Below are 25369 nucleotides of genomic sequence, written 5' to 3' on the forward strand. Positions count from 1 at the left end.
GAGTCTTTCTCTGACTTACTTAAAAGTAATGATGAAAGGAAGCCAAGGAATGTGAAGGAAATAATTTACCCACTTTACCATGGTGATTGCTGTGTGACTCAGGATAGGTCATTTCATTCCTCTCCGCACTTGTTTTCCTTGTATCAAGAGGGGACTTAAGCGGCTGCTCTCCGTCCTCATGGATGATCTGTGAGACGGTGCTTTGAGGAGCACGCAGTGGTGGGGAGAGGCATGGGCAGGCGTCACTCCCCTCTGCGGAGGAAGATGGCGTTAAGGATCCTCAGCACACGTGCTGTTCACTCCTGTCCCTCAGACCTCTACTGTAAATTACCTGCTCAGAAAAGTTTCCGTGACCAATTTATCTTCTGTCCCCTCCTATTATTCTGAGCCACTGTCACCTGTGCATTTCCTTCCTGGCACTCGTATTTTGTAATCACAGTTGACCCTTTAACATCATGGGGGTTAATCTGTGTATAATTTGTATTCCGCCCTCTGAATCTGTGGCTCCAACCGACCACAGACCGTGTAGTCCTGTAGTATTTACTGTTGAAAAGCATCTGCATGTAAGTGGGCCCATGCAGTTCAGATCTGCACTGTTTCAGGGTCAGCTGTCTGTGTTTGCTTGCTTGCTTGTTTATTGTCTGCATCCTGGGCCCTGGGTTTTACTCACCAGGGTAAATTCAGTGCCCAGTGTATGGCCTGACATATACCACACATTCCGTAAATGATTTGCTGGATGGAGTAAAAGGTGACAAGACTTGTAGGTCTTCTGGAAAACAGCTGCTTTGGGGATGGCCAGATGTGCACTGGACCCTTGTGTGGGTATCAGGTGCAGAGGAGTATGACCCTGAGACTGCTGCAGCACCACCAGCATGTGGTTCTGGATCCACAGGCTGGACATCTGCCTCCTCTTTGCTCTTCCCCCAGGTCCCCTTCTGCCCATTGGAGACTCTAAAACTCACCTGTGTTCAGGTGCACATGGACAGTGGTGAGCTTGTCCCTTGAAGAGGGTAGCTGACACTGGACTACGGAATTTGGTTCCAGGGGGCTGACTGCTTGCTGGGCAGGGAGCATGTGTCCTGCTGTTTTCTGTAAAGCACACACCCCGGTTCTGGTCAGAGGTGCACCCATGGACTCCCAGCTGCCAGTCTGTGGGCCTGACCCAGTGGTGCTGTGGGGGCTCTCCCCTTGGTGGGAGGGGCGTGACCTGTGCTGCTGGGTGGCCCTGATTGCTGTTCTCTTAGGACATGGAGAAGATGCTCTTTTTTTGTTGTTTATTTTTTTACTTTTTCTTTGACGGTCGTGTAACGTGTGAGCCTAAAGTGCACAAATCTCAAGTACACAACTTGAGTATGTGTGTGTGTGTTTGTGTGTGTATACATACATATCTGTATGTCCACCAGAGTTCATTTGGGAGTTGAGCCGCTATGAAATTTGGGGGACGAGATTTATTACAGAAATTAGACCTTACCCAATTGTGGGAGGTGTTGGGTGGTGAAGGTCCAGAAGGGGGTCAGGGGCTGGAGGTCAGCGAGCAGGAGGAGTCACTAACCAGTCTGCCTGAAGCATGGGTGAGGGTGGAAAACTGAGAAGCTAGGCATGTCCATTGCCACAGTGGGGCCACCAGAGGGGAGCTCCTGGAGAGCTGCTGTCCAGTTGGGCCCATCACGTGTCTGGCGGCAGGCGCAGGCTATTGTGGGTCAGCAGGGTCACAGTGAGAAGGGATGCTGGACAGAGGGTAGAGGAGTGCGAACAGGCTGGGACCGCAGGCACCTCTTTCTCTGTCTGTCACCACATCTGATAGCTGAGGCCTTCAGAGAGAAATGGCCGCTGCTTCAAGTCCATCTTCCAAACCTCATGTGAGTGCTGGTTTTGGCCATCGGGGATTCTGGGAAACATAGTTCCCAGCTTAGCCAAGCTGACACAGCCCTGCCGGGCACACCGTGTAGCCAGCATCCAGATCATGACCCCAGAGGCTCTCTCCTGCCCCTTGCCAGACAATAACACCACCCACAACCCCCAAGCATTGCTCTTGACGGACCTCTTCCACACCTGAGATGTGAATTGTGTTTGTTCTTGATCTGTACACAAGTGGGCCAGGCCACATGTTCGCGTGTGTGTCAGCGCGCCTTATCCGTGCTCTTCACCAGGGTTGCTGCAGGTTGCAGTCATTCATCCCTTCCCACCTCTGTGTACAGTTCCACTGCTGCAGCTTACTCTCATTGTGCTATTTTTGGTTATTTGGGTTGTTTCCAGTTTGGGAGTAAAGTGAACCACAATGTTATATAACGTGTATATTGCTGTAAACATTTTTGTACTTGTCTTTGGTCAGTGTAGACATTCATTTCTTTTGGATATGTCCCCAAGAGTAGGATTTCTGAGTTTTATGGTTGATGTATGTTCAACTTCAAAACTACTGCTGAACAGTTTTCCAGAGCGGTTGTGCAGTTTATGCCCCGAGTGTCCAGTAGCTCCAGTTGTTCTGTGTCCTTCCAGTGTTGTCAGTCTTTAATTTTAGCCGTTCTAATGGGCGTGTAATGGTATCTCATTGTGTTCTGATTGATATTTTATTGATGACTAATGATATTTGGCACCTGATTTAGGCAATTTGAATGTCTGATTTTGTGAAATATCTGGTCAGATCTTTTGCTCATTTTTCTATGGGTGTCTTTATTTCTTATTGTTTTGTATAAATCCTTTACGTATTCTGGGTGTAAGACTTCTGTTGGTTACAGGTAGCTCTTTGGTTTTAAGGAGATGTGTTCCTTCTTAAACAGGGAACAGATGGGGATTCAGGCATGTTTGAAGAGGAAAGCCTTTGAAAAAAAATGTGGTTATTTATTACACTTTTCTTGAGGAATTAATACATTGTTGGAGTGGAAGTTAGCAACTCAACTTACATGTGGCTTTAAAAATAAAATGTTAGACCCCCAGTATTTCTACTGCTTTTTAAAAACAGTTTGTCTTGAACACTGAAAGTATATACTCATAAGCCAAAATTCATTCCATAGATACGAATGCTTGTTGTGAATCTGACACTGCTGAGGGCTGGGGATAGAAGCCTGACCCCAAGAAACTCGCTGCCCTCTAGGGGCAGAGCCCCGGGGTGGTGCTTGGGGGACAGTGGAAAAGTGTGTTCCTAGAGAAGGAAGCACAAGAGAGGAGATGTGAAACGAAGCCCGATGGATGGATGAGCAGGTTCACAGCCATGGTCTACGTTGTTTGAGGGAGAGGAGACTGAGGGAGGTTGAGTGCGCACATCGGCAGGGAAGCAGGTTGTGGACAGTGAGAACAAGACACGCAGGGAAGCGCGAGGCGGCATCCTGCAACCGCAAGTGGACATGAGCGTGTGCCGGCAGTCAGAAGGTGATGAGGATGGAGGTGAATTTGGCCTGTCAACGAAATGGTGTCTTTCAAAATGTGCAAACAGAGAGAGGAGTGGCATTAGATGTTTAGAAAGATCACTTTGGAAGAAATGCAGCATATTAGTTGGATTTCAGACTTGAGACAGGGTCTACAAACTTGTACACCCGTGTTCATGGCAGCATCATTGACAAGAACCAAAAGGTGGAAACAACCCAGTGTCCATTGATGGGTGAACATGTACACACGGTGGGATATTTTTCAGCCATGAGAAGCAATGAAGTTCTGGTACATGTTACAGCATCAGTAAACATTGAAAACATTGTGCTGAGTGAGACAAGCCAGACACAAAAGAACAAATGTACGATTTCACTTGTGTAAGTTACCTAGAATGGGCAAATCATAGAGACAGAAAGTGGAATAGAGATAAACAGTGGGTGGAGGAAAGGGGGACATGGGGAATTACTACTTAATATGTGATGGAAAAGGTCTGGAGATGGAGAATGGTGATTGAGGCAGGATCTCCTAAATGTAGATCTTGACTGTTGCAAGAGCTCCGTCAGAGATAATGAAGTTCCAGGCAATGAGGCTGGAAAGGAGGGAATGTGTGGGAGAGAAATTTGGGGAGAACAGCTGGCAGTGTGTCCTGTGCTGTTCTGCGTTCGCTGCAGTACTTAGCACAGGATGGTCCCTGACCTCCTGGTTCTGGGGCAATGAGAAGAACATGGGAAGTAAGGCACATGTGGAGGCCGACATGTGGAATTCTGGCTTGGGTGGGTGGCAGTTTTATTAGGGCTGCAATTCAGTCAAGGGGACAAGTTGGGAAGAGAAGATGAAGACTTCTTTTCTGCTTAACGTGACTTGAAGGTTCCCTGACACATTCTGGTGGAGCAGTTTTTTCGTAAATTCGATTTCTTTTGTTTGATCAGGGACTTGGAAAATTATTAGATTTGGGATTCATGACCCATTTCTTTACACTGTGCTTTTGAAAGCAGAACAGCTGTCAGGACAAAGGGACAATGCCTCTTTCAAGATTTAGCTGAAATGTTTCTGAGTCCTTGGCTCTAGGACTCAAAGTCTGTCCCAGTGAAGAGAGTTGTACTCTAGCACTGCTGAGATGTTGTGGGGAGGAACAGGAAATGTAAACAGATTAAGGGGTTCTTCCTTTTAGTTTGGGAATCACTATTTTCAGCGTTAGTTACTTTTTAAGAAAATTGTACACTTTTCCAGGTCCCCTAGCCAGGCCCAGCTATTCATGTGGAGACAAGACTGCCATAACTTGCTCTGAGTTCCTTCACATTCCTGAACTGACAGCAGCAGCGGTGGGTTCTACTTGCTGTTCATCAGCCTCTAAAACCTGACTAAACCAAAACCATCTTCAGATTGGGGAGTTATTAAAAGCCCCCTCTAGATGGATAGAAGCGTTCTAAAACTGTATTGTAGCCTTGGTCGGTTGCATAGCTTAGTAAATTTACTAAAAGTCATTGAATTGTACACTTAAAACAGATGAATCATGGTATGTAAGTTATACCTTAACATAGTGGTTTGGAAAAACACCCCTCCAGCCCTCAATGTTGTACCAAGTCTCCCGTCTGGCCGCTGCTTCTGTGGGGCGGTCAGGATCCCTGTTCCAGGCCCATGCGCTTCTCCGCCAGGCCCCGAGGTCCTGCTGTCAGGGGCTTGGCACAGCTTGTGGCTCTCACCTGGCTCCTCCACACTCCCTCTGCCGGGGCGTCCAGCACCTGACCTGGTTGGAATATTAACCAGGAATAAGCCAAGCCCACCTGGCTCTGGTGCGAGGCTAGAGGGTGAGGCCCTCAGGTTCTCTAGGGCCCAGAGGCCAGTTACCCTGTTTGTCCTTTATTTGGATCCCGTGACTCTTTTCTCCCCCTTGCTGTTTGGCTGTTTTATTGCTCTGTTAAAATTCAGGTCACAGGGTGAGTAGGGATTTGGGTGAAACTAAAATCTTACAGTGTGGCCACTCTCAAAAGTTGCATTAGAAGGTTCAGGGCGGGGAGGTTAAGTAAAGTTTCCAGCGGTCTGTACATCCTCCTGCCTCCTTATCCTCTTCTGCTTTCTTCCCAGAATAACTGAATTGCAGTGATAGAAAACAAGTTTGATTATTGTTAACCTCCTCTCAGGAGCCGTATGCCGCATAATGGCAAAGAAAGTGTCCACTGTCACTGTTGTATGTCAACGCTTGTCACGTACTAGCTTGTTAAAAAACAAACTTGCTGCTAACAGGGATTGAGACTTTAATATGAGCAGGTGGGTTAAATTGCCCATAGGAGGTAGGCATTTTGACGTCACCCTATCATGATATTTATTGAGTTCCCACTGTGCTTACACTATGATTTGAGATAATCTGGGAGCTTCTGGTTACAATGTCTTCTGAAAGAGAAGGTTGCTTAGTTAAGGCCCTTTAACAAAGTCTTTATGTCTAAGGTCTGTGTATTTAAGTTAAGAATAAATTCACTTTTCCCTGTCCCAAACTGGGTGATATTTCTAAAGGTGATATACTCAGTCTGTTTCGGAAAGGGGACCCTGAGAGGGTGAGATACACCCAGCTCACTTGGTCATGCTTGGTGTTGAGTGGTCCTGAGTCATGGCTACAGAAGTCCTCCAGTTCACGAGAGGGCAGAGGGCATCCTTTGGCTGCTTTTCTCATGAGGATGGCTTCCCTGGAGTTAGATCTGCCTGAGCCACAGTGGATGGGAGGGTCAAGTAATATTATCTCCTGGGGAGCACAAAGGTTCTCTCAGGCCGTTGAGCAAGCCACAGCGTGTGCCTTCTGTGCAGCAGAGCCAGCAGCTCAAGTGGCAGTGGGCCTGCACCTGGAGCACGTGGGCAGGGAGCAACGTGCTACCTGAGCGTGGCCCTGCACCTCTCGGCCATTGGGTGTTACTGTTTTAGGACACAGGTGGACGTGAGACAGAGCCTTTAGGCCTTGTGGGGGCTTTACTGCCTAATTGGCCATGAACTGAGTAAAGACTAATTAGTCTTCTGTAGAAAAACTTCGGTAGGTTGCTGGCTTTGAGCCCAGAATAGTTGGAATTTTGGAGCCCAAAGATCTCATGGCAGTTGGTTGTTGGCAATTGGTCTTTGAGAGAAAAGAAACTGAAGTTTCGGCTGTACTTCAGCGCTGCCCCCCCCCCCCCCCGCCCCGAGAGGGTGGGGATCACCCCCAGGGCAGGGTCGCGAAGTAGGGAGAAGTTGTGGGCTGTACCCTTTAAAGAGCCTACCAGGGTATAGCTTGGGGAATTTGCAGTATTCCTTAAGCTTAAGGAAACAAAGCTTGCTGTTATTCCCTTTCTTTGTTTTATTTCTACCCAGATGGACTCTTTCCCACATGAAGGATTAGGGCCGTAGCTGCGGGAGTGACGGACGGAGTCAGAGCTCAGCAGGAGTCAGAGCAGAGCGGGAGGGCTGGCCTTGAGGGCTTTGATCCAGAGAAAATGTCTGCCTCACTGGGGAGGTTGTGCCTAAATCCCATAAGGGAAATTTGAAAGGGGAAGTATGTTCTGTGGAGCTGGTTTAAGATCAGCCTTCTTGGTTTGCATCTAAGTTTCTCCAAGAAAATAGTTGGAAAAAGAATTGTGGTCTTGGAGCCAGCTAGCCCCCTCTTCTGTGGCCTGGAGCCAAGCAGACCTGGTCATTTTGTTTGGTGTGTGGGATGGAGGTTGAGGGGCTCATCTGCCTTGACAGGTAAGATCTTTTTCCTTTGTTAGCTGCCAGCCTCCTGAGACAGCTGTGTCTTACCACCCCTGTTTACAGCCCACCTTCTCAGAAGAAGCCTACTTGTACTTACTTTATCTCCTCCTTCCTTCCGTGTTTCCATCTCCAGGAACCCTGTGGGCATCTGGCGGATCTTTTCCTTTAAACTGGCTCACCCTTGGGAGCTTTGAAATCATAGTATCAGTGACTTAGGAGTCTGAAAGAGATAAATATTATCCCAGAACATGAATTGAAGACAGTGGTCCTTTTCTCCATCAGAAACTATCCAGAGAGGCCTCAGGGAGCTCAGCTCTGGCCCTGTCCTTGTCCTTCTCCTTCTCTCACCGCCTAAACCAGGAACTGGTTAATAATAAACTGTTCATCACACATTCTTTTCTCCTTTCTATGTTTCTGTGCTGTGAGCCTCTCATTCTTCTCTCCTTCTTTCCACTGTCACGTGTACTGAGTGCAAGTGCAAAAGTGAACACCCTGCTAACTAGTGCCATGCGAACTAATGGGTAGACAGACAGGGACAGCATTCCGGAGCAAGTGGCAGGTGTTGAAAGGGAGGAGAGTGTGCCAGGGTAAGAAGGAGCGCAGAGGCCTGGGGTCTGGGATGCAGGACGGAAGAAGGACATGTTGGGCCAAGGGGAACAGTGTGACCACACTTGAGGCTCACCAGAGTGTGTGTGTCGCAGAGACTGCAAGTGTGACTGCAGAAAATGGCTTGTGTTTGGAAGTGCAGGAAGTAAGGCTGGTACTAGATCTTTTTGGGCATTTTGAATGTTGCCAAGGGTTTGGATTATTTCCTAAAAACAGTGGAGGGGTGTAGCGGATCACATTTGAGGCGAGGGATTACATTTGCTCTTTAAAAAGAACACTCCAGCACTCATGTGGAGGATGGATAGAAGGGGGCTAGGATGAAGAGGCTGTTTCCACTGAGTGGTGCTTCCGCCGAGATAACGGCAAGGAAGTGGACTTTATGAAGCAGAGGTCCTAGAGAGTCACAACCAACAGGTCTTTGCTTTTGGTTGGGTTGAGGAGTGAACACAGCAGGATCTGAAGTGACCCCCAGTTTCTAATTGATGGGTGAGTGGTGGTGACATTTGACCACCTGAGGGGGTGACCTGGGGAAGAGAGCAGAAGTACTCCGTTGTGCGCTCCTTGGTTTGAGGTACCTGTGGGATGTCTGGGTAAAGATGTTTAATAGCATTGGATCTCAGGAGCAAGGTCAGGAAAGATACAAGTTTAGGGATCACCCAGTTTTATGAAAGAGGGGTTGCAGATGAAGCAGCTGTAACCATTTGAGGGGACTAAGCTGAGACCCTCAGAGCTGAAAAGCAGGAGGCAGAGCCTAGGAGAGGAGAGTTTCCAGGAATAGCTCCAAAGGGACAAGCAAGGTGAGGACTGAAGTGTCTGAACCTTTCACAGTGAGAAAGCCATCATCGACCTCAGTGGAGTGCTGGAGGCAGAAGCCAGGCTGCGAGGGAGGGGGAGATCGTCACAGTGCACCTGTTCTGGGTGTGATGCTACAGCAGTGAGCACAGTGGCAAAGCCCTGACCCTCACAGATTTCACATTCTAGAGAGGAAGACAAACAGGTAAATAGCGTGTGTAGTACATCCAGTTGTGGTAAGTCCTTCAGGGGAGAATGGAGCACGAGGGTAAGCTGAGTGGGAATCAGTTTTAAATGGGTGGTCAGGGAAGGCCATGCTGAGAAGGTGACACTCGGATGAACAGCCGTGGCAGGTGGGAGCATGCGTCAACACACCTGTCGACTCTGTCAGGGGGGCTGGTGCCTGGGAGGCAGGGGAGGTTTTCTCCTCTGTTCATAACCTGGAAAAGTGCTCATCACTTAATTGATGCTCAGTAGTACTTCTTGAATGCATGAATGGAGGTAGGGGAGAGTATTTCAGACAAGTGGAGCCGCAGGTGCCAGGGCGGAGGTGAGAGTGGGTCTGGCGTGTATAAGGGACGGCAAGGAGGCTGGTGAGGCCGAGGGGGTGGCAGGAGGCGGAGGTGAAAGAGGTCAGGTGGGCATTGGGTGCAGATCTTGGAGGGGCTTCTGAGACCTTTTCAGGGGGTCTGTGAGGTTAAAGCAACTTTCACAGTAATACTTACGATGGAGATACTTGTCTTTTCCACTCTTGTGTGCTCACGAGTCTACACTCTCACGAGTGTGCAGTGGAGTTTCTAGAGGCCACGGGATGTGAGATACTGCTGCAGGTGACATGCAGAAAGCGGTCTGAGGATCTAGCTGTCTTAAGCCAGACTTTGAGGAGTTTGCAACAATGTAAAAATTATAACTCTGATCACTGAATTTTTATATTGGAAAATAGTTTATGGAAGAAAGTTTAACTATGTTATTATGTAATGGATTGTTGTTTTAAAATGATTTAATGAATATTGAAATTTTTCTCAGTTTTAACTTCAAATGTAGTAACATTGATAGCTCTTTGGGTGCTTGGTATTTTTAAAAGTATAAAGGAGTCCTAAGACCAAAATTTTGTGAACCACTATTACAGGGCCCTGTCAGCCATTGTAAAAATGTTTTCCTTTATGTTAAGATAGGAGCTGTAGAGCCATGGCTTTGGCTGAACCCCACAAGATGAGATTCAGTGAAGATAATTAAAAGGTCCCAATGGGTCTTGAAAACAAAGCACATAAATATAGAGTAGGGGGAACCCTTTGGAAGAAACACATTAATAATGACGACTTTGGAGTCATTCTGTCCAGCGTGTGTCAACAACTACGGGCACATTCCAGGCGAGCTCTTTGCAGTTGGGGCTTGTGTTCTACTGGAGCAGAGGAACAGTAAACAGGTGAGCCGTATATACTGTGTCAGGTGGTAACAAATGACAGGGGAAAAGTAAAGCAAGGTGAGGGGCATAAAGAGAAACAGCAGGTGGGTACTGTTCATGTGGGTGGTCAGGGAGCGGGTTCTCTAGTAAGGAGGCATTTGAGCAAAGACCTGAAGAAAGGGTGGAAGGAGCCATATGGCCACCTGGTGGGGAGTGTCAGCAGAGAGACTCAGAAGGGCAGAGACCCCGGGTGGCCGCTGCTGGGGGCACTTGATGACCAGGAGGGAGGCCAGTGTGGCTGGAGCCTGAGGAGCAGCAGGGAGGGTGGGAGGACATGAGCACAGGGACAAGGGTGCGGCGGGTCACCCAGGCCTCTTAGGCCACTGTAAGGACTTTGGATTTAGCTCTGAGATGGAAGACACGACGTGGTTTGACTAACATTGAGTGAGTGCTCAGGCTGCTGTTGGAAAATATTTAGGGTCAGGTGGGATTTGGGCAGTGGACGTGGGAGCACTATCGCAGTAATCTGCGTGAGGGTGATGGTGACCTGGGTGAGATGGGGAGGGCACTTGGATCTGGGCTGTGCTGTGAAGACAGACAGACAGAAGTCACTGAAGAGTTGACTCTGGGATGTGGCAGGGATTAGGGTAATGCTGAGGGTTTTAGATGGAGCAGCTGGGAGAGTGGTGGTGCCATCTGCGAAGATGGGGAGCTTAGGGAAGCAGCAGACTGTGGGTGGGAATGGGAAGCACGTGTTTGTGCAGGTTGAGTTTGAGATGCTTGTGAGATGTCCACATAAAAATATCAGAAAACCAACTGGCCACACAGGTTCAGGAGAGAGAAAATAAGTTATTTGTGTACAATCGACTCTCCCTACTATAAAATGGTACTTCAGCCCATGGGCCTGGAGGAGATCAGGGCAGACTTTTTCCAAGTTGGTTGTATCTCATTAATGGATCATGAAATCAATACAGTGGGGAGCAGCAAGTTTTAAAAAAATGAGATAGAATAGAAAACATCAGATTATGTCAGTAGTAGAGGTAAATTTTGTCCTGTGCAGATTTTTTAACATTACATTTATATAAACATAGAGAACTATGTGTGTGATTTTAAAGGTTTGAATTCCACCGATGTTTAGGGAGTGGATGTAGATTGAGAAGAGCCCCAGACACCATGTGATCCCATGGGCAGTTCAGCCTGTGGAGAGTGGGAGGTCTGTGAGGGACCAGCAGGGACACAGGAAAGCAGCTTGGAAGGCATTGGGGGGGGGGGCTGTGTTCTTGGGGCCAGGAAGAGCGGGGTGTGCCTGACTTGGGCTGTGGATGGTGGAGGAGGCTAGGACTGAGGACTGCCGTTGGGTTAGACGGTGTGGAAATCATGCACGTCCTTGATGAGGTGTTTCCGTGAAGTCGTGGGGATGAAGCCTGATCGCTGTAGGTTCCAGAGCCAGTGGGAGAAGAGGAAGTCCGGACACAAGCACAGACAGTTCTTTTGGGGAGTGGAGTAAACTAGTCAGAGGGGATAGGGGCAAGGCGGGTTTTTCAAGATGAGAGTTTTTATGTCAATGGGGATACTCAAGTTTGGGGGGAGGGGTTGATGCCGGAGGAAAGGACCAATGCAGGAGGCCATGTGTGTGGTTGAGTAAGAGAGGGAGGTGGGATTGGTACCCAGGCAGAGGGCTGCTTCAGGTGGGCACGTGGGAGGGAAGGCGGGTGAGATGGGTGTTGATATTAATGGTAGGAGCTTATGGAAGAACGCTGGGAAGGTGAAGAAGTTGAAAACTCTGCCAGAAGAGAACTGGTGGAAGGAGCTAAGGAGGACACACAGAGCTAATATTTGGAAGGCTGGCATGTAGAGGAGCTGGTTTTGTTCTGGGTGCCTCCAACAGCTGTGTTGTGGACATGGAGTGAAAACTGAGCAGAATGACTTTGGTCTTCTGCTTGGAAATTGAGTCCTTGGGAAACTGACACTTAAAGCTGCTCAGAGATTTCGAAGACTGCTTCCTAAGGTAGCAAGTTACCTGTCCTTGGAGCTGTTTGTGTTTCGGACGGTAATTAAAGATGCACACGTGGGGTGCTGGTCGGACTAGATAACCCTTCGGATCCCGCCCAGCCTTGACTGTTGTGTGTTTTGTGACTCTTGGCAGTTGGTAGTAGGCAGACTGGACAAGCGAGGAACCCCGGATTCTGTGCCACGTTAATCTCTCGCCAGTGGTCTGTGTGTTTGGGCAAACATTACAAAGCTTCTGCTGCAGGTTCTACCCCAGGCTAGGAGGTGACCGAGGGGTTTCCCTGCAGCTCTGCAGCCATTTTTCTGGGGGTATTTGTATCCCTTTGGCCTGCTGCAGGCTGTTTCAGTGTTCTTGGAGCCCCTGTGCTGCAGTGGCCCGCAAGGTCACCCTGCAGAGCTGCCAGCCAGACCCCTGTCTGAGTCTGCACAAGTGCAGGCATCTTTAATCAGCAGACCCTTGTTGAATACCTGCTGTGTGCCTGGAGCCAGGTACATGGTGCCGAGCAGAGAGGATTGGGACCTGTCCTTGTGAAGAAGACCAGCTTTTGGTTGTGCTTTCCCGTCGCCTCAGTGATCCCTTCTCTCCAGCCAGAGGCCCTCTCCCACCCTCGCCGCGGCACCCTAGCAGAGCTGTCAACTTGGTGGGCGGGGAGGTGCTGGTCCTTTGGTCTCTGTAACCCAGCTCTGTACTCCTGGCGGATGGTGGGCTAAGGCTCACTTCCTGTCCTGCCCTGAGTTCCCACAACGAGTGCAATATCACTGGTGACTCAGAAATGCTCTGTGGTCACCTCCTCGGGGGTGTGTCAGGTGTCAGGTGTATGGAGCCCGCTGAGGAACGCGGCTGGTGCAGCTCAGCCTTTCAGCAGCCGGTCCCAGACTTACCGGGCCGCCGCCGCCCATGCTTATGTTTGGGATAAGGGCCCACTTCAAAGGAGCAGATGCAGCGCTTGACTGAGAGGAGAAGGATCTTGCATTGTGTGTCCTTGTGAAGTGCACCTGAAGTTCTCTTCCTGGCAGGTTTTGGGGCATCATTCTAAAGAGTGCTCACTTCTCAGGCGGTTTTTTCTTCGCAGGGGCTCAGGCTCTGGGCTCCGGGTACACTGCCTGCTGCAGTGCTTCTTGCTGTGTGACCTTTCAGCTTCTTTAAGCAGAAGATTCCCATCTGCAAAATGTAGGTAGTAGTTTGTGGTGAGGATTGAGATGAGGCGTGGGTCCGACCGCTGGTGATTAGTCGGTGTGATAGCTGTTTTCACTGTTACTGACAGTCCTTGAGTCTTTCTTGTTTTAACATCTGAGTTTGGCAGGAACTTGCTGACGCAGATCTTATTCCTTCAGCCCCTCCCGCCCAAGGCTGTTGTCACACCTGGAACAGATGGAATAGAGAGAGTGAAGAGTGAGAGTGCAACAAGGAAGTTTTCCAGGCATTTTTCTTCCTTTCAAAAAACAAAATATCTGAGCTCTCTCATGCTGTTATATAGGTAGCCATTTATTTAGCTGAGTATAACTTTTTGTTACTGGGATTAGAAACTACTAGATGATGATGATGATAATAATAATACCACTTACTGGGTTTTGCTGTGCACCTGGCACTGCTAAACGTTTTGCATTCATTACCTCAGTTCTGCAAAACCTTGTGGTTAATTGGGCATTACTTTCAGTTTACAGTTGAGAACACTTTTTCTGAGACGCTGGGGCAGGGCATGGTTCTTTTTGACTCCTTGATTTTCTGGGCTGGTGGTGTCATTTGCATTGGCATTAGCCATTATGTTTACTGGGTGTTTGGTCTGACTTGAACTTCTTCGTGTTTGTTTGGGGTGACAACCACAAGGCAGGGTCAGCCCATGTCTGACTCACTTCATTTGTCAATTGTGTAAAAGAAAGTAAAATAAACAGTTTGAGAAGATACAACACTGAAGGTTAATGTCTTTCAGAACTGGAGACTTGAAGAGAACCCAGAGGTCATGGTCCAGGCTCTTCTCAGACCCCTCTAGGGAGGGCCATTCCGCCAAAGTGAGGCGGTGTGAGACTCCGTAAGAAAAGTGCTACATTCTTGTTAGTTCCTCTTCGTGGAGTATTTTTCCCTGCCCACTCTGACCACATTCTTAGATACCACTTTTTGGTGGCACTCCTCTGTAACATCTGCCCTGTTCTCCAGCTCCTCCAGCCATGCAGGGCATGGCTAACGCTCTCCCCCAGGACTTGTCCTTCCAGTGTGGACCTACTGGACCCCCAGATGGACTCCTGTGAGAAATTCTTTCCCTGTGTCAACTCCACAGAAACTGGTATGTTTCTACTACCAGTCAGGCTGTAGCTGCAGAGACCTGGTCCCTGCCCTAAGGAAGCTCTCAGCTGGTGAAGGAGAGAGCCATTGAAATAACGTCCTTGCAGACTTGCAGGTGCAGATAAGGAATGGTGAATGGGACAGAAGTGCAGGCCCCCAGGATGAGGATTGCACACCGGTTTCCTGTTTGCTCGGCAGGGTGCTGAGTGTCCATCTGTAGCTGAATGGAATGGGAAGTCAGAGAAGAAGTGAGGATGGGATGGAGGCAGAAACAATGCACAAGAAAGACCACTGTCCTTGTACTTGGAACTCACTTCCTGGGGACCCAGAGAACCTCATCTCAGGGCCGTGAGGGATCACAGGAGCGGGGAGCAGCTACAGGTGACAAAGAGTTTTATTCCCAGGTAGTCTGGTTCCATCTGCTACCCCAGGCAAGGGACTCAGTCTCTCCACAAATGATGGTGGCTGAAGCGGCCCTTTTGCAGAAAGACTGACCAGGAACTCAAGGCGTTTGGACACTTTGGTCCTTGTTTCTGCAAAACATGAAGGAATCTCTATAATCTGAAGTGAACTTGTCATCTGAGTTTCCTCCTGACGACGTTCTAAACCATGCCTTCCCGCAGGCCCCACTTCTGAGAGCTGCTTAGACAAGTCACACCTCCAACCGAGTGGGCTGAGGAGAAAATTAACCACGCTTGACTCTGATTTCTTAACCTTGAAGTGTAATTCTTATTTTGTTGTTTTGATTCTCCTTCCGTTTTCTATTTTTAAGGAGAAATCTCCCCCACCCACCTGTCTATTCTAAGAGCTGGAGATTGAGTGTTCTCAGACCGGCCATGAGTCAGTGACAACCTTTTACTCTTATAAATAGAAACGTAAACTGTGTTCTTCCATGCACTGCGTGGGCTGTCTCTCCAGCACTTTCCTCCACAGCCAAGGAGTGTGCTTCTGAGTCAGCAGTCAGCTGCTGTGGGACGGCTCCGTGGCTGCCGTCAGCTGGCAGAGATGGCACCAAAGCCCGGAGGCCCAGCAGCACCTCCCCCTCTTCCCTCCCAGGCCCCTCACTACCCTTGGCCCCTCCTTCAATACCTTTTCAGCCCCTAGGATATCCTGGCCTGCAGCTTTCTGTGATTATGAGTGTAGATTTTTCCCAGGCTACTAGGACGTACAGCACATGGGGGTGGTCCGGGGGGCGGCCAGGAGGAGCACGACCTGGCTTTGACCTGCAGGAATGAGAGCGCCAGCAGCAGTGGCCCTTCTGCAGTTCTCCCTGGCTGCTCTCAGAGTGGAGCCCTGGCTACAGGAGGCAGTGTTAACCAGCAGAGCTGCAGAGCACACCCTGCTGCGGGCACTTGGCCTGCAGAGGCAGCCCAGGGGACTTGACCTGGTGTAGTCTTTCCTCGGGTACATCGGTCCAGGAACCAGCCTGCCTCTGCTTATCTGTTGTCATTAGTGATCTGCAGGTCAAAATCCCTTAGACTGGGCACTTAATACTTGCCTGCGCTTGGAAGCAGACACTCTGCTGCTGTCTGGGAGTGGCTGAAACCTGTTAATTTGAAAGTGTTTTACATCAGCAGAGGGACTGGGGCCAGTTATTAACAAAGGTCTGTGGTGGGGTTTGATTTGGAAATGCTCAGCTCTTTGGAAGTAAATATTCATTTCAAGCAGAGTGGGCTATGGCCAACCAAGGGAGTGTCAGCCTGCACATCAGAACTCTTCTTTGAAAGTAAATGCCGAGACTCTTGGGGAAGGGTGATCATGGTGTATGGCAGGGGAAAGGCCTTCACAAATGCTTGTGGGTTTCAGTGGGAACATGGTGCTCTGAGTCCTGGGCAGGGGGGTGGAAGGTGGCTGCTGCTGCTTAGGAACAAAGAAGAATCAGCTTCATTCTTGACAAGAGGCAGAGAGACCAGAGCAGGTGCGTTCATAGCTTCCAAATGCTGTAACTCGGGGGGTTGAGTTAAAGTCGTCGATGAACACAGCAGGGTCTGTGGGGTCCAAATCATAAACACCATGCTGGCCGAAGGGCAGAGCGAGTAAAGTGGTCGGAATCCCTGCAGAGGAGGCCAGAGGGCCCCCGACGGGGCACACACGCTGGGACCTTTGTTTCTTGTCCTTGGGTTACATGTCCCCCTTTCGTCTGTCTCTGGATAAACACATCTGGTCTTTCGTGCTGCTTATGAGCCATCTTTTGACTGTCTGCCATTGTAAGATAAGTATTGGCTTGTGAGGAAAAGAATGAGCTCTTTTTAGGAACTTTAAACTGTTTCTCTTGCTGCTTACTGCTACCTGGAACAAACTTTGATTTAGGGGGAACTGAAGGGTGGAAGGCAACGCTTGCAGTGATTGGATAGGCATTGGGGCCAGGCTAGGAAACAGACTACCTTCCGCCTTCTGTCTCAGAGCTTTTTGGTGAGTGGGCAGCATCGTTACTGCTGTAAAAATGGAAGGGATGTAAAATCTTGCCGCCCGCTGCCACGAGGCAGGACAGTCCTGCTGACCTGGAGTCTGTCTCGGCCTCTGACACTGTCCTGTGCCTCATTATCTTTTCAGAGAGCTCGTCTTTGGCAGCCAGTCCCTTCCATTGGTGAGTCCAGACCTCACCCAGAGCGCAAGGCCCTTTTCCTCCCGTGGACTTGCCTTGGGTGATCTTAGCAGCTTTCATAGGTCACTGTGTGTTGTGATCCCCTGAGCCTCAGACACGTCCGACTGCCTAGTGAGCGCCTTGACTAGGGCAGCTCCAACGTGACAGGTTCAGAGAGGAGCTTGCCACCCCACCCTCACAAATGTTTGCTTCTGCTTGTAATCCATTGGCCTGCTATCAGCGTTTACCCATTGGGCATCATTCTTGCCTCCTTCGTCTGTAAGAGTCCTTTGCAAGCCTTCCTGTTCTACTTCCTCTCCCATGTCCTACATTTTTTCCCTGCCTGGCTGACACTTACCCATTCCCGATGGACTCCTCTGTCATCCCACAGAGGTTCATCTTCAGTGACGACCCCTCCTCAGGTGCTCTTCCCTTGTGTTCCTGAATCCCTGTGCCTCTCTCCTGTACCTAGCAGAGCATGTTTAACTTTCTGTTCATGAGTCTGTCTCACCCACTGAACTGTAAGACCCCGTAAGCAGTGTGGTCCAGGCATCTGTCCCCCCCTAGTGTCTCAGGTGGCACCTGGAGCACAGGAGGCACGTGCTTGATTCCACTAGTTTAATGAATGATGTTGCCACTTGGGAACTCCTCTCTGAGAGGGAGTTACTTGTGTCACCTAGAAGATGTGTAAGTACAGATTTGGATTTGCCAACCACCCCTTTTTCCTTCTTTACTAGGTTACCGTAACCGTGTCAGCTGGACCAGCGGCTGCCTGCTGGCCTGTTTGCCGGTGTGCGCTTGGGGAGCATGGAGGAGACGAAGACCCAGACGACGAACCGCGCTCACGTCCTCTTTGACCGGTTTGTACAGGCCACCACCTGCAAGGGGACCCTCCGGGCCTTCCAGGAGCTCTGTGACCACCTGGAACTGAAGCCTAAGGACCACCGCTCCTTTTACCACAAGCTCAAGTCCAAGCTGAACTACTGGAGAGCCAAGGCCCTCTGGGCAAAGTTGGACAAGCGGGGCAGCCACAAGGACTACAAGAAGGGGAAGGCGTGTACAAACACCAAGGTAGGTTCGGCTGCTCCGGCCTGGTCACTCACCTGAGGGCTTAACTGGAGAGGGGAAGCTAGGATTGGGTGCAGGTAGCTGGGTGAGAACCAGGCAGCCAGGCCACAGCCTGGGTGGAAAGTCAAGCTTGCTCCGCGGTGAACCTTTGTCCATCAGGCGGCTCCGTGTGCCAGGCCCTGTTCTCATTCCGTGGGCTCACGTACAACACTCAGGATTTCAACTGCTGGAGAGCAAGCCTGGAGTTGGGTGGTACGGCAACTGTTTTATTTTGCCAAGGCCCTGTTTTGAATCTCACACTGTTGGGAGGATGCAGGTTACTGAGCCAAGAGGCAGTCAGGCCTGTCAGCATCCTGTCTGAACGTGGCTGCATGGTGCTTGCCAAGCCATCTTCACAAAGTCCCTGTCCACACTCGGCATCTGGTAAGGTGTAGAGAGTTTGCCACCTTGGGGGTTTGCTGTAGGCTTCAGACCTCTTTTCATATTCCAGAGGTCTATTTTGATAAGCAAGGGCTTTGTAAACCAAAGTATTTCTTTTGCTTTCTTCACAATCTAGAGAAATAGAGTTTCCATGAAGCAGGTAGGCCTGGGCAGACACCTGAGACGAAGAGTCGCCCATGCAGGGGAGGCGTCCTCCTATCCTCCTGTGTGAGAGCACCTCCTGTGAGAAGTTTGGGGAATGAGGTTGCAGATGACTTCGTGACTGTACTGTTAATGTCCTTTCAGGAGCCTTAATTTGCCCTGTGTGGGTACCTAGAGACCTCCTCAGCCCTGCACCTGCCCTGCCATCATGGGTTTGCATTTGGGTAATATTCATCCACAGAATTCAAGTAATCAAAGGCATGACTTTTATGAGTGAGTTCTGTAGTTTTATTAAGAATAAAAGGAATTCAAAGCCGAAAACAGTGCATGTCTTTCTTTTGCACATGCATGCGAACTAGTCAGGATAGAAGTATCCAGTCTCTCCGTGAGCACCTCTCTGGAATGTGGATCTTCAAGGTCATTTCCCTGGACTTTCAGTCTAAGGATGGTGATTTTGGAACTCTTTGAGCACATAAAACTTTGGCTCTTGAAAATCGCCTCCTGGAATCAGTTAAGCGCTAAGTCCCTTCCAGGATGCTGAGCCTGCCTGGCTGTGTATTTAATGATCTGTGTCTCTGTGTCAGAAGTCTGCTTCACTTCCTTCCAAAAACCTCCCAAAAGGTTTTCTTCTGTTGATGAAAGGTGAGGTGTGGTTTTCATACCGTCTGTTGAAATGATGACCCATTTAAACGTGTTGCGGACCTGCAGGGTGAGCAAGATGAGTTCGTGTCCCGCACTCAGTTAGTCTTCTCCATGTAGAGCACTCACCAGCTTTTCTCTTAAGCAGATTACAGGTGCTCGGCTGTGACCCAGACGAGTGGGAAGGTTTCCTGGTAGTGCTTTTGGGGATGGTAGCTGTGAGCTCAGGAGGTGCTGCCTTTGCCCTGACAGCAGCTGTGTTTTTCAGTGTCTCATCATCGGAGCCGGCCCCTGTGGTCTCCGCACGGCCATTGATCTGTCCTTATTGGGCGCGAAGGTAGTCGTTATTGAGAAACGAGATGCCTTCTCCCGCAACAACGTCTTGCATCTCTGGCCATTCACCATACATGACCTGCGAGGTCTAGGGGCCAAGAAGTTCTATGGCAAGTTCTGTGCTGGAGCCATTGACCACATCAGTAAGTAAAAGCAGTTCTCCTAGAGGATCCCCTCTCCCCCTCTCCCCCCTTGTCAGTAGAGAGACAGACAGATTGTCTGAGGGATTCATGCTCAAAAGCCCAGTGTGTTCTGATATCGTCAGCATCTATTGCCCAGAAAACACACTCTGCTTGGAGTCAGAATGCCCGCTTGCAGTGGTTCTATAACCTAGGATTCTTAACTTCCAGTGTGTCTCCCACAAAATGAGTTTAGCTTAAGGAATTCTAAGTCAGTTCTTGAATTCTTACCGAACACTTGCAGTGGTTGGATAGGCACGGGGGCCAGGCTAGGAAACAGTCTACCAGTTCAGGCTTTAACCCTCTGGTGGCTCTTAGTCCAGTGGAAGAAGCACAGGTGTGCAGCTCTGCAAAGTGCTGCTCTCCTACCGTAAGAACAAAATGCTCTGGGGACAGCCCTGGGGCAGAAGCCGCAGACTTCTAGTCTGCTTGTGCCTGGCGAGTCGCTGGCAGGCTCCCTTTGCTCAGGTCATGCTCGCGAGGTCTGCAGCCTGGGTAGCTGTTGCTGCACTCCTGTCACCTGCGTTCTCAGCTTGGGCCTGGAGAGTAAATAGAAGTTGATGCTTCATACCTGTTGAGTGGCTATCCAAAAAGTGGTTCAGAACACTCGGTGTCTCCATTGTGAAGGTGAAGTCTGGTTTATTGATCATCGTTCAGGACTCCAGGTAAGGCTGACCAAGGATCTTGTGTTCTGAGCACCTCCAGATGTGTCCTGTAAATACATTCACCTACTGGACCTTCTGCTGTTTGAGGCGGTTGTGCCCGGTTCATTGAACACAGTTTGTTGCACTGGTCCATCCAATGGACTGTGATGTGTGAAGCATCTTGTAACGCAGTCGTCTGTGGGTATAGAATGTGCACTAGCAGATTAGTCACACGCCAGGTAGGATTGGGCTTAAGAGAGGACCAAGGGCCATTAATTCAGTGGCTTTGTCTGCCTTACTTGTGGCAGGGTTTGTCTGTAGCTGAGAGGGTCCCACATGAGGGACAAGTCTTTTATCACAGTGGACCTGGGCTGTTGCCATGACTGGCACCTGGTAGCTACTCACTGGATGTTGAACAAATAAATAAATCTAACTAGATAATGAGCAAGATTTTCAGTCATTTTGAGCCTTAGTTTCTGCAGCTATGGACAGTTGGTGGGAGGCGGAGTGGCGAGAGACTAAGGTTGGACTGATGGTTCCCTCCCAGCGTGTGAGAGCATGTGCAGGTCTGGGAGGGAGCAGGATGACAGGGAGGTGCTGTGGGAAACTCAGCAAGTCGTGCAGCCTGTGTATCAAACTGCTGCACCTCTTCTGCCTCCTGTGGCTTCTGCTACGTAATCATGGCTCTGACTGGGCCAGGGAAGACGGAAAGGAGGGTCGCCCGTGGCCCACAGGCTTGAGTTGTCTCAGAACCTTTGTTTTGAGCACCTAACCCAAGAGGTGGATGTGGTCTGGTGTGTCTCTCTAGAACGTCTTTTGCACTGAATTGTTTTTGCCCCCAAAGAAGAAGGAAAGAAGCTATGGAGCATGGCTCAAAAAGGGCACCTGTTGCCAGAGGTGTTGAACAGCTGGATAAACTCTGCGAGGCAGGCAGGTGGCCCCAAGCGGTGTTGCTGACCAGTCCTTTCTTGTCCATGTGCCCTCACTTGTGTAATCTTGTTCACCCAGGTATACGCCAGCTTCAGCTAATACTTTTGAAGGTAGCCTTGATCCTAGGCATTGAAATCCATGTCAACGTGGAGTTCCAAGGACTCGTACAGCCTCCAGAGGACCAAGAAAATGAACGTGAGTTGGGTTGGACAAATGAAGGAGGGATACAGGGCCCTGAGTGGGTGAGAACGGATGAGATGGAGGGGAAGACCATAGGGAGCTGCAGGTGGTTTTCAGTGCCAGGTTAAGGGGCTTCTCCTCTGGTACGGCCTGTGTCTTTTGAGGAACTTTTGCTTAATGAGGAGGCCTCTGACATGGTGTTAGGCATTACAGGTACTTGGATTCACTATAGAAGCCGCATGGCCAGGAACGCTCCTTTGTGAGTCTTCCTCAAGACGGTTCTTCCTTTGGTGTGTAGCCCATGCTTTTGCGCCTGGGGTTTTATTTAATTTGTGCACCTCGGTGTCTAGAGACATCTTAGATATATGAACGTGGTCTGGGTGATGACCTTCATCTTGACTTTAATCCACAGGGATAGGTTGGCGGGCACTGGTGCACCCCAAAACCCATCCAGTGTCAGAATATGAATTTGAAGTGATCATCGGCGGGGATGGCCGCAGGAACACCTTGGAAGGTACTGGGCTGTGCCCCTCTCCCCTTTGCCTGCTTCATAGTGGAGGAGGGGTTACCAGTCCCAACCCTGGGTGAGAGTCCACATGCCTAGGAATCCTCCTGTGTGTGCTGCCTGCTCTGCTTGAACTGTGGGCCCGGCTTCGCCCAGCCTCTTGGTCCAGGACACCAGGCTGCTCTTGAGCTGTTGGCACTGCAGGATTAAATCCACATTTAATGAGCAGGTGGCGTCCCTCTTATGAAACAGAACCCCTGCTACTGAGTAGTGTTCTGATCGTCAGATTTCCAAGCATGTGTTAGTTTGGGGGGCTTGGGCGTCTCTTCTGGTTGTTACATTCTTTGGGAGGTAGACACCTAATTTTCAGGTAGAGGAGAGCTGTTGTAAGATTTTCCCATTGGCTCCCATCCCCGCATTCCCTGATGTCTTCATCAACACCCTCCTGTTCGACACCACCTTCCTTCTTTCCTAGCCAGCTCTTGCCGCCTCTGAAAATTTCTTTCCCTGTAGGATTTCGTCGGAAAGAATTCCGTGGCAAGCTGGCCATTGCCATTACAGCAAATTTTATTAACCGAAATACAACAGCAGAAGCCAAAGTGGAAGAGATCAGTGGTGTGGCTTTTATATTCAATCAAAAATTTTTCCAGGAACTGAGGGAAGCCACAGGTTGGTGTAGATGCCTCCAAAGCAGTAAGGATAGACATTTAATAACTGCCTGAGATCTGTCTCTCTGTGGGTTTGGTGGGGGTGGTCATTGGGTGATAACAAAACAGCGCATCACCATGGGCTTTGCCCCTGTGCTCGCTCTTCACTCCGGGACTTGGTCTGGGCACAGTGCTCCCACATCGCTGTGTCCTGCCCCAGGGCCTTCTGTCCTTGTTTCAGTGACTGGGCAGCCCTCTTGCCTCCCGCCCGCCCTCCTTCAGCCCTTCTCCGCACGTGGCTCCACGTGGTGCTGCTTGACGCCGTGAGCTCTTGGTTGGGAGCTCTGGATTATTGAGAACCTGACTTTAGCTGTTGAGTGTCTTTTTCCTGAGTTTGTTTGATTTTGAAGTGGACAGTCTCAAAGGGGTGAGATTGTTATAAGACAGCTTGTGAATAGATTAACTTAGATATTTTGCTGCAACAAAAATGTGTGGCAAATTTCAGTTCTCTGTTCTTTAGAACCTGACTTCTTCCCCTTACATCTGTTTTTTAGATTAATTGAATTAAAAAGTCTGTAGTGGCCCCTCTGCTGCCAGGCATCTGTCTGTCCTGCTCGTAGGAGTCTTGAGGGCTCTGTAGTCACCTTGATGGCTCTCAGGGAGGTTCCCCCGAGAGCTGACCCAGACCATCTTACTGGAGGGTGACCTCCCCTTTTCCCTACCCTCCTGTTTCTGCTCACGATTGCTCGTCATCATTAGGGTCACAGGTGTCAGGTGAGCACAGAGCAGCGCAAGGGCAACCAGAGTCCACCTCTGATCGTGAACGAGCGTGCTGGCAGTGCGATCGGGCTCACACACTTTTCTGTTTCCTCCTTGCCTCCCTGGGGGCCCACAGCTCTGCTGTCTGTGGACCAGGACAGGCTTTCTGGCTGCCCTAACTGACCCTCTTCTCAGCAAACCCTTATGTGCACGTCTGTTTTGCAGGGATCGATTTGGAAAACATCGTCTACTATAAAGATGACACGCACTATTTTGTTATGACAGCCAAAAAGCAGAGTTTACTGGACAAAGGAGTGATACTGCACGTGAGTCATGGATTTCTTTTAATCCTCTTTTTATGTTGTGCTGGGTCACGTGATTACCAAGAGAAAGAATTTTATTGCCTGATGAGTTTTTCCTGCGAGGGAATGAAAATGAGTGTCCTACTCATCTCCTGGGACCATGTACTCCGTATTCCTCAGACATTTTTAGTTTAACTTAAAAAAAAAAAATCTTTCATTATGGGAATTTTCAAGTGTGAACAAAAATCGAGAAAATCATATAATGAACCCCCATGGGCCTTTTATCCAGCTTTAACAGTTAGCAGTTACCAACACGTGAGGCCAATATTGTTTCAGTGGTACCCCCGCCCACTCCCCATCCCTACTGTTGGATTGTCCCAAATCAAATCTCAGAAATCATTTTGTGTGTAAATATTCAGTTTAATTTGGGGTGATTTGGTTTGTGGTTATGGTAAATTACATATATGACCGATTATTGGTTGGTTAATAGGTTATCTTTTAGAAAGGGGTGAAAGAAGGGAGTTTGACCGAGAAGCAATAATTGGTGTTTATGGGAGCCTGAGAATGGTCTGGTTTTCCTGCAGATACGGTTACTGAGGTCCAGGGACCACTGCCTGGATAGGGCTAGATTCAGATCTCCTTCTGGCCTTACAGGGCCCTGGTTCACCCATGGTCAGGTCCAACTAAGCCGCTTTCACAGAAGACTGACTGTATGACATTCCTTGAGATGATGATCTGAATGTGAGGTCAGAACCACAGGTGGATGGTTCCTCAAGGAGAGTTTCTTGAGTCTTATTTGGTCTTGTTGGTCTGGATTTGCAAATTACTGTCCCCTGCGATGAGTGGATGGAAGAGGCCTTGGGTGTGCTGATTCAGGCCTGTGCAGTTCCACCGGAGACACACAGCTGAGTTTCAGGGCGTCCTGAATTACACTGTTGCCCTGTCTGAGAGCAGTGCTGGGGGCGCAGTGTCCTCTCACTCTTGAGCCTCGAAGCTGTCTCTTGGCCTCTTGCTCCTTGATGCACGTGAGGAAGATGGGACAGAGTAGTCTGTACAGCCCATTCTGCCTGAAGCACGGTCAGGATGTATTTAGTTGGATGCTTTATCAGTAAGAAATAGCTAGTGTGTGTGCCTCAGGACTAAGTCAGTCTTAAATCTGCTATCTCAGCCAGAACTGTGGTTATCAGTTGTCACTATGTAGGAACAATCTGGAATGCTGAGACCTGATTCACTTTTCCTTTTTATTTATTTTTTTAGAGGGCAGGGGCCATGCCTTCTGTGTGTGCTGCTAAATCCTGAACCCATGGTGGCCACCTACTCAGTGTTGAACAAACAGTTTCCAGGACCAACCTGAGTATTTGTGTTTGGCTTTTACATCTTGTAGTGGCCACTGAAGTACCATCAGGGACACTTGGAGAGCTTAGGCCCCACTTGAAGAGGAGAAAGACCTGGCTCAGAGTGCCAGGAACCTCCAGAACAGAAAAGGACTTCTCAGTCCCTCCCATGGAAAGCCCTTTCTCTCATTGTTTTTCTTTGTTGGTGGGTTACTGCAGTGTCTTCCAGAACCTTATGTGTATTTTGAAAACCTCTGTTCCATTTTCAGTGTGTGTCTTCCTCGCCCCTGGGCTGCTACTGCTCCCACCTACACATCTCTGTAGCACTGAAGCTTTTGGGTTCTTCCTTTGGGTTTGATGAGTTATGCAAGGCTGAGTGCCTTGTGGGGGTCCAGTTGCTGCCCAGAAGATGACTGTTGCCAATAGCAACATCAACTATGAAATGCTTTTCAGTTTACAAAGCACCATCACGTAAATCGTTTTATTTGGTATTCAGAACAACGCCGTGAGGCGGA

The 25369-nt window shown here is 49.4% G+C and overlaps 1 protein-coding gene across 15 annotated transcripts in view; it reads left to right on the forward strand.

Annotated features, from left to right (window-relative positions):
• The window catches only part of MICAL3 (microtubule associated monooxygenase, calponin and LIM domain containing 3), a 157942-nt gene that overhangs the window by 58669 nt on the left and 73904 nt on the right, over positions 1-25369 (forward strand). For all 15 annotated transcript variants that reach the window (XM_064478811.1, XM_064478813.1, XM_064478810.1 and 12 more), the window contains exons 2-7: positions 17490-17823; positions 19310-19517; positions 21206-21322; positions 21720-21821; positions 22326-22481; positions 23444-23544. In XM_064478811.1, the coding sequence (XP_064334881.1) occupies positions 17560-17823; positions 19310-19517; positions 21206-21322; positions 21720-21821; positions 22326-22481; positions 23444-23544 (948 nt within the window). In that variant the 5' untranslated portion in view covers positions 17490-17559. The remainder of the gene's footprint in view (positions 1-17489; positions 17824-19309; positions 19518-21205; positions 21323-21719; positions 21822-22325; positions 22482-23443; positions 23545-25369) is intronic.

This window comes from Camelus dromedarius, chromosome 25 (assembly GCF_036321535.1).
Source record: "Camelus dromedarius isolate mCamDro1 chromosome 25, mCamDro1.pat, whole genome shotgun sequence".
NCBI classification, from domain to species: domain Eukaryota; kingdom Metazoa; phylum Chordata; class Mammalia; order Artiodactyla; family Camelidae; genus Camelus; species Camelus dromedarius.